Source organism: Dama dama, chromosome 1 (assembly GCF_033118175.1).
Source record: "Dama dama isolate Ldn47 chromosome 1, ASM3311817v1, whole genome shotgun sequence".
Classification (NCBI taxonomy): Eukaryota; Metazoa; Chordata; class Mammalia; order Artiodactyla; family Cervidae; genus Dama; species Dama dama.
Window position 1 is genome coordinate 83,114,364 of NC_083681.1, and position 9,519 is coordinate 83,123,882.

The 9,519-nt window shown below is 44.1% G+C and overlaps 1 protein-coding gene across 1 annotated transcript; it reads left to right on the top strand.

Moving 5' to 3' along the window:
* Nucleotides 1–7,783: 7,783 nt before the first annotated feature.
* Nucleotides 7,784–8,719, top strand: LOC133056818 (olfactory receptor 4D11-like). Its single transcript, XM_061142600.1, has one exon. The coding sequence runs from the start codon at nt 7,784–7,786 to the stop codon at nt 8,717–8,719; it is 936 nt and encodes a 311-aa protein (XP_060998583.1).
* The last annotated feature ends 800 nt before the right edge of the window (nt 8,720–9,519 follow it).

Genomic DNA, 9,519 nt, shown 5'->3' on the forward strand with positions numbered 1-9,519 from the left:
CCCTTCCGATCCAAAGACTCCTGCCAACACCTGTGTCACACTTCAGGAATCTCTCTGCAAGGCTGAAAGTGCCTGAGGAAATTCACAATCCTTAAAGACAAACATTTATTTCCCTATAAGAAAATTACAAAGGAAACCATTAGGGTAAGGAGGCATCCTGGCTAGCCTGACCTAACAGGATTCTTGCTGAAGGCATCCAGGGTGATCAGACATCACCTAGGAGGTGGTGGAGGATGTGAAAGCTGATTGGACAAGGAAGGGGATCGGATTGGGAGGGTGGGGAATTATCTTAGCAGGATTTTTGCTAAAACTGGACTATGCAGAGAAAAACATGGAGGTCCAAAAGTGGAAGGTTTGTTGAAAAATTCAGGGGAAGCTGTGCGGTATTGATCAAGGAAAGAATCTTTACCACAGCTGGAAAATTTTAGACCCCAAACAAATGTGTGTTTCAAAGTATATGTGCCTGCATGAAAAGATGTTCAGCATTCTAATTATTAGAGAAATGCAAATTAAAGCTACAATGAGATATCACCTCACACCAGTCAAAATTGCTATCATCAAAAAGTCCACAAAGAGTAAATGCTGAGGAGAAGGGGACCTTCCTACACTATTGGTGGGAATGTAAACTGGTACAGTCACTATGGAGAGCAATATGGGGGTTCCTTCAAAAACTAAAAATAGGGCTACTGCATGACCCAACAATCCCACTAGTAGGCATATATCTGGAGGAAAATATGGTCCAAAAGGATATATGTACCCCCAATGTTCACTGCAGCACTGTTTACAATCACCAAGACACGGAAGCAACCTAAATGTCCATTGACAGATGAACACTATCCTTAGAAGATTTGGTACATATGTACAATGGAATGTTACTCAGTCATCAGAAAGAATGAAATAATGCCATCTGCAGCAACATGCATGAACCTAGAGAGTGTCATACTGAGTCAAGTCAGAGAAGCAGAAACACCATGAAATCCCTTATATGTAGAATCTAAAAAGGTTTGATAAAAATAAATTTAATTACAAAACAGAAATAGACTCATAGACTTAGAGACCAGCTTCTGGTTGCCAGTGGGGGAAGGCTGGGAGGAGAGTTAGGGAGTTTGGGATGGACATGTACACACTGCTATGTTTAAAATGAATAACCAACAAAGACATACTGTACGGCACACGGAACTCTGCTCAGTGCTCTGTGGCAGACTGGATGGGAGGGGAGTTGGGGAGAGAATGGATATAGATACATGTATGTCTGAGTCCCTTTGCTGTCCCCCTGAAACTACCACCAAGTTGTTTATGGCTGTACTCCAATACAAAATACACAGTTTGATAACAAAGTGTATGTGCCTGAATAACCTTTTAATTACTCCCACTGAAACCACCTCTCCATCAGCAGAATATTTCCAGAGCCACATCCATCTACTTTCCCTCTGATAATTCTCACACTGGCTTGGGGATTAAGGAATTGGTCAATAGGGTGTGGCACTGTGTCTCAGCATGGAAAAGTCAAGACAATGTGATTCTGTGTGTCTGCCCTTTTCCTCATAAAGATGGAAGCCACCGAAATCACTGGCTTTCAGAGGGGTATTTAACAGAACTTTCTGAAGCTGAGTGATTTACGTGAACATTATTTAGGATGTCAGAGACCCGGAAAGGAGACTGGAGATTTTAGGTAAGATGTATAACTCTACCTGGGTTTCCAGGAGATGCTAGTGGTAAGGAACCCGCCTGCCAATGCAGGAGACATAATGGGTGCGGGTTCGATCCCTGAGTCAGGAAGATCCCCTGGAGGAGGGTGTAACAACCCACTCCAGTATTCTTGCCTGGAGAATCTCACAGACAGAGGAGCCTGGCGGGCTACAGTCCAGAGGTTCACAGAGTCGACATGACTGAAGCAACGTAGCACCCACACACAACTCTACCTGGGTGTGTGCATCTGTGGTGTCTGGGTGTTTATGCATAACAGGGAGAAAAACTGAAATCTAGATTTAATTGTTAATATTTATAGATATATTGTAACTACAAATAATAAGTACACAAGATCCCAGTGTACCCAGAGATAGAACAGCACAGACAAGAAATGTTAACAAGGAAGACATTGCAAGATGACAGACATGGAAACAGGTTCGGTTTGGAATGGGGGAAAAGCACATTTTGCTTTCTGGCATCTCTTGAGTTGCACAAAGGAGAGAGTTTTCTTATGCTAAATTTAAAATTAGAGAGAAAAACAAAATAGTTACAGTCCTCAAATAAATGGAAAGAACTGTACAATGATGAACATCTACATATCTTTTCTTACATTTACAAAAAAGAAAAGGCATAGCAATGATTTTCTTTCCTGTATCTTTCCAGGCCTGCCTGTTTACATCTCTTCATTCCCACCAAACTTCCCACTCACAAGCAGCTTTCATCTATCCAAACGGTCCCCAAGAGTCAGAACTCCCTTTCTCTCCATTCCTATGTGCCCCAAACATAATGCCACCTCTTCCATGCAGGATTCCCTGAGCCTCTCAGGGAGAAATCACCCTTTCCCCACACACAGCTCTTCGTCTGTCTTTAGACGATCCCCATCGTGGCCTTACTACTATTAGATTTCTATTGTTTATCCACTGGTTTAGGATTACACTGTTTTCTCACAAATAGCATAGAACTCTGCCAATTTTTCTTTAATGCTTGCTAAATAATCAGATGGATTCAAAATAGCAAAAAGATGGAGCAGCACCTGGAGGATGCTGAATTATCAAAGGTAGTTTGTGAACATGGGATCTGTTCCTGTCTGATAACTGGGCTCACCTCGGGCCTGAGGTAACTTCTACCCTGCTGTGCAGACCACAGTCTGTTATTTACTTGGGGGACCCTGTGGAAGGCTTCTGTAAGTAGGATGGATTCTCTCAATCTCTCCAGTAACTATATGGAATTGTTTTTTTCTGGTGACCATTTCCTCTCTTTTTAAACTGATCAGGGTTGATAGCTCAGCTACCACTTAGTTCAATACACTCATTTACAGATAAGCCTCTTGCATTAAGGTTACTCAACAGAGTAGTAATCATCGTATAGTCAAAGCTATAGCTTTGCCAGTAGTCATGTACGAATGTGAGGGTTGGACCATTAAGAAGGCTGAGCGCCAAGGAATTGATGTTTCAGACTGTGGTGTTGGAGAAGACTCTTGAGAGTCCCTTGGACTGCAAGGAGATTGAACCGGTCCATCCTAAAGGTAATCAGTCCTGGGTGTTCATTGGAAGGACTGATACTGAAGCTGAAGCTCCAATACTTTGGTCACCTAATGCAAAGAGCTGACTCATTGGAAAAGACCCTGATGCTGGGAAAGATTGAGGGCAGGAGGAGAAGGGGACGACAGAAGACGAGATGGTTGGATGGCATCACCGACTCAGTGGACATGACAGCCAGGTCTGGGAGATGGTGAAGGACGGGCATGCCTGGCGTGCTGCCTTTGATGGGGTTGCAAAGAGTAGGACATGACTTAGAGACGGAACCACAACAAGCCTGTGTGCTGAAACCACTGCAGAAGTTCATTCCCTTAATCCTCCTAACCTCCCTGGGAGGCAGGTATTACAACCCCCATTCCACAGATGAGGTGGGACTCAGTAGGTCTCTTATTCACATGAATCACACAGGGGCAAAACCAGAACTTGAGAACCTGTGATTCTCCATGCAGACATCATGCCCCAGCCTTCTCTGGTCTGCTAAGATGAGATCCCACCAGAAGCCCAAACAAGCCAGCCCTCTTCTTAGGCCATACACTGCCGCCACCTTCTGGGTCACTCTGCTTCCTATGGAAAGAGAAACCGCCTTCTATTTTCCTCAAAGCGAGATGTTCTGATGAAGCTGTAAAACACATGTTCTCGGAAATGTTTAGCTCCTCCAAGAGATGGTCAGTATATTTAAAGAAGTTGTGTGTCCCTGTTGTATTTAAAGCAGATAACTGATAAAGACCTACTGTATAGTCCAGGGAACCCTGCTCAATACCCTGTAATAACCTTAATGGAGAAAGAATCTGAAAAAGAATAGATACACATATGTGTGCATGTACACACTCAGTCGTGTCCCACTCTGCAAACCCGTGGACTGTACCCCGCCAGGATCCTCTGACCATGGGGTTTTCCAGGCAAGAATACTGGAGTGGGTGCTGCTTCCTTCTTCAGGGGATCTTTCTGACCCAGGGATCAAACCTGCGTCTCTTGCATTGACAGGTGGGCTCTTTACCACTGAGTCACTTTGGAAGCAGACACATGTATACATATAACTGAATCACTTTGCTGAACACCTGAAATTAATATTACATTGCTGATCAACTATGCTCCATATAAAATAAAAATTTTTTTAAACTAAAGAATAGGAAGGTATATGCGCCTGCAGCACCCCACAAAAGCAAATAAAGGACTGAGAGATTAAAGAACAAAACTATGCCTGGCCTCTGAGCCAATTGTTATTCTTCTTTCATAGAAGATTTCATGAGTCTTAAATGTTAAAATAATAATTATTATAAAGCTCTCAAATGTGACTTTCATGTCTTCAAAAGGAATTTTAAAAGGGAAGCTTCCATTAGTTTTTATTTCCAATATTCTGGGAGGTGGGTCATAGAGGATCTTGCCCATCAGCAGATGAATGGATAAGGAAGCTGTGGTACATATACTCCATGGAATATTACTCAGCCATTAAAAAGAATTCATTTGAACCAGTCCTAATGAGATGGATGAAGCTGGAGCCCCTTATACAGAGTGAAGTAAGCCAGAAAGACAAAAAACATTACAGCATACTAACACATATATATGGAATTTAGAAAGATGGTAATGATAACCCTATATGCAAAACAGAAAAAGAGACACAGAAATACAGAACAGACTTTTGAACTCTGTGGGAGAAGGCGAGGGTGGGATGTTTTGAGAGGAATCAGGTGGAGAGGGAGGTGGGAGCGGGGATTGGGATGGGGAAGACGTGTAAATCCATGGCTGATTCATATCAATGTACGACAAAACCCACTGGAAAAAAAAAAAAAAACCATTAAAAAAAAAAAAAAAAGGGAAGCTTCCAGAAAAAAAAAAAAAGTTGTATGTCTGTGAGAATTAATAACCTAAAGCTTTTCTTTGAGATAACACACATGTAATCACACTTATTATGGGCTAGGCAGTGCTCCCACCATTGATGCTTTGTTGTGGTTCAGTCGCTCAGCTGTGTCCGACTCTTTGCAACTCCATGGATGGCAGCTCACCAGGCTTCCCTGTCCTTCAGCATCTCCCAGAGCTTGCTCAGACTCATGTCCATCAAGTCAGTGATGCCATCCAACCATCTCATCCTCTGTCATCCCCTTCAACTCCTGCCTTTAGTCTTACCCAGCATCAGGGTCTTTTCCAATGAGTCAGTTCTTCGCATCAGGTGGACAGAGTATTGGAGTTTCAGCTTCAGCACCAGTCCTTCCAATGAATATTCAGGACTGATTTCCCTTAAGACTGACTGCAAAGCATCAATTCCTCGGCATCTTTTTTATAGTCAAACTCTCACATCCACACATGACCACTGGAAAAAACCATAGCTTTGACTATGCAGACCTTTGTTGGCAAAGTGATGTCTCTGCTTTTTAATATGCTGTCTAGGTTTGTCATAGCTTTTCCTTCAAGGAGCAAGCATCTTTTAAATTGATGGCTGCAGTCACCGTCCACAGTGATTTTGTCCAAGAAAATAAAATCTGTCACTGTTTCCATTTTTTCCGCATCTATTTGCCATGAAGTAATGTAACTGGATGCTATGATCTTCATTTTATGAAAGTTGTGTTAAGCCAGCTTTTTCAGTCTCCTCTTTCACCTTCATCAAGAGGTTGTTTACTTCTTCTTCACTTTCTGCCATTAGAATGGTATTATCTGCATACCTGAGGTTGTTGATATTTCTCCCGGCAACCTTGATTTCAGCTTGTGATTCTTCCACCCTGGCATTTCACATAGTGTGCTCTGCATAAAACTTAAATAAGCAGGGTGACAATATACAGCCTTGATGTACTCTTTTCACAATTTTGAGCCAGTCCGTTGTTCCATGTCCAGCTCTGATTGCTTCTTCTTGACCTCCATTCAGATGTTTCAGGAGACAGGTAAAGTGGTCTGATATTCCCATCTCTTTAAGAATTCCCCAGTTTGTTGTGATAGACACAGAAAAAAGCTTTAGTGTAGTTAATGAAGTAGAAAGTAGATGTTTTTCTGGAATTATCTCTTTTTCTATGATCCAACGGATGTTGGCAATTTGATCTCTGATGTTTCTACCCTTTCTAAATCCAGCTTGTACACCTGCTGAAGTACTGATGTTTTACATAGGTGAGTTCATGTAATCCTTATAAAAATTATGTAGGAGTTGCTACTGTTTCTAAACACCAGTGCAGAGCCGGAGGCCAAAGGGATGAAGCAACTTGTCCATTTTCACATAACCAGTTAGGGTCTATCTGGGACTTGAACAGGTTTTGGGATGCCAGAGTTCCCCAGGTCTCTGCTGTATGCCATGAGACCTCCTGCAGCTTTATTAGTTTTCCATACTAAATAGACTGTGGACAAAACTGCACCCAGGGGAAAGACAGCTTGAAGGGAAAGTGAGCAGGGTGGAAAGAAAGATCTTCATTGGAACTGGAAGATACACCCAGAAAGTAGGAGGGGAGTGTATTTCACCTTTCCTTTGTTTCTGATGATAGCAAGAAAAGGGAGGCAAACTGCAAAGAAATAAGTTAAGGGCCATTTCAAGGATTCACACACACCAAAAAAGTAGTAACTCAAAAGCCATAAGACTAAACAGTAAGTGTATGTTTAGCATTTTAAGAAACTGCCAAGATGTCTTATTCATTTCTTTATTTTTTGGCCACACTCGGACTTCATTGCTGCTCTCGAGTTTTCTCTTGCTGTGGGCACGGCTCTAGGCTGTGGACCTCAGACTGGTGAGCTCGGCTTGGCGGTTGTGGCTCAGTTGCTCCTGAGCACGTGGACTCTTCCCGGACCAGGGATGGAACCCGCGCCCTCTGCATTGGCAGGCAGTCTTATCCACGGTGCCACCAGGAAAGTCCTAACAAAGACTTTTTAAGAAATTACAACATTTGGGTATCATTTGTATCAGGAAATGTGAGGCATTTTTGTACTAGGTGTGCTAATGGCATGGTAGATACATCATTATATGTTAGCATATCAAGTAGTAATAGGTAAATTTATGTACAATGTGGGATTTTCTTTAAAATAATAAATCAAATAATTGGGGGAGAGGGGGGGAAGTGTGGTTTGAAAAAGAGAGTAGTGCTTCTGTAGAACTCAGTCCAAAGAGAACCATCCTAAAGATAACAGTTTTTAAGCCATTTACATAAGGCATCATCTGGGGGGGGAAATGGACCTCCTGGGAACTCAGTCATAGAGAACAGGCACTCAGGCACTCATGGAAACTCAGTGGCATCAGACACTGCCACTCACCAAGCTGACTCCAACTTCATACCCCTCCTGCCACAGTAGTCACTTTATCTTGAATACTTAGAACTTATATATGCAGAGCATCACAGTATTCATTTTATGAAATATTTATGATTTGCATGGGAAACGATAACTAAATGCATGCTTGTGTCAGGAGGGATCACTTTGCTCATGTGAGCCGTAACCCCAGAACAGATATGCACCAGGTAAAATATCTCACTAGTGTTTAGACCTAATACCTGACTCTCTAAACCTGACTCTGGTAGGGTAGGGCAAACACTCTCTGAAATAACACTTTTCATTTTCCCCGGGTACACAGGAAGAGGACACATGATCCAATGGAGTGGGGAAATGGTAGCAGAGTAAGTGAATTTGTGTTTCTGGGGCTTGCTCAGTCCCCAGGCCTGAGCTTGGTCCTATTTCTCTTTTTATGTTTCCTGTACGTGACCACTCTGCTGGGCAACCTCCTCATCATGGTCACTGTGAGCTGCGAGTCCCGCCTGCAGACCCCCATGTACTTCCTGCTCCGCAACCTCTCCGTCCTGGACATCTGCTTCTCCTCCATCACCGCCCCCAAGGTCCTGGTGGACCTCCTTTCGGAGAGAAAGACCATCTCCTTCCGCGGCTGCCTCACGCAGATGTTTTTCTTCCACCTCCTCGGGGGCGCGGACATCTTCTCCCTCTCGGTGATGGCCTTTGACCGCTACGTGGCCATCTCCAGGCCCCTGCACTACGTGAGCGTCATGAGTCGGGGGCGCTGCGCCGCCCTCGTCGCGGCCTCCTGGGCGGGGGGCTTCGTCCACTCCATCGTGCAGATCTCCCTCCTGCTGCCGCTCCCCTTCTGCGGCCCCAACGTCGTGGACGGTTTCTACTGCGACGTCCCCCAGGTCCTCACACTCGCCTGCGCTGACACCGCTGTCCTTGAGCTCCTGATGATTTCCAACAACGGCCTGGTCACCACCGTGTGGTTCGTCCTGCTTCTTGCGTCCTACGCAGTCATCCTGACCATGCTGAGGTCGCGCTCCGGGGAGGGCCGGGGGAAGGCCGTCTCCACCTGCACCGCCCACATCACGGTGGTCACCCTCCACTTTGTGCCCTGCATCTACGTCTACGCCCGGCCCTTCTCCGCCCTCCCCGCCGATAAGGCCGTCTCTGTGACCTTCACTGTCATCTCCCCTCTGCTGAACCCCCTGATCTACACCCTGAGGAACCAGGAGATGAAGGCGGCCATGCGGAGGCTGAGGGCAAGACTCGGGCCTTCTGTAATGAAGTAGAGTAAGGCTTTCCAACTTCTTCATCAGCAAGGACCCCTCTCATTATTTTTCCCATAGAGTCATATTTATATACTCAAGTATATTGTCAATAAACCAACTGCACGTACTAGGCAACACTTTATTTTGCAATTTAAATTAATAGACTACGGGTAACCCAAGCCTCTGGTGAGCACAGAGCATCAGTGTTACAGGATTAAGTTTTCTGATGTGTTTTTACTCAAAGACTAAAGTGACCATGTGTCAATCATGAAAGCTACATGGCAGATGAAGAGACTGACTGAATCTAATCCCTTTTTCAAAAGTAAATAGAAGAATAAAGATAGAGTGATTTGCTCAAGCTCGTATCTCTAGTTAATTCCCAAGAGAAGTCTTCAGATACTCAGATACTCAGTCATTGCTCTCACCATATGAAGGCAATTTACTTCATTACTGGAGCTGTCCATACCAAACTGCAGTGCTTTTCTAGAAAGGTCTCATGATCAGTGCCCGTGAAATACACGTATATGAATACATATGACCTATCACAGATTAAGGAATTTGTTCTGCTGAGCTAAACTCCATCTGGGCTCCCAACCTAGTGAGCACCTCAAAGGTACACAACTGTTGTACCCCTAGATTCCTATCAGAATGAAGAAGCTTGGGAAGATTTCCCATCATGGCCTCAAGGCATTTACCTTATGCAGAACCAGACATGCCAGATTCACACTCTCATAAGTTTAGACAAAGGCAGGCAGAACCTCAAGGAGCCTACACAAAGAGTAACCCATTCTCCTTATTCAAGGGCTAGTTTTCAGTTGCAA

Excerpts from the sequence above, each read along its gene's own strand:
- LOC133056818 (XM_061142600.1), top strand. The coding sequence starts at position 7,784 with ATGGAGTGGGGAAATGGTAGCAGAGTAAGTGAATTTGTGTTTCTGGGG.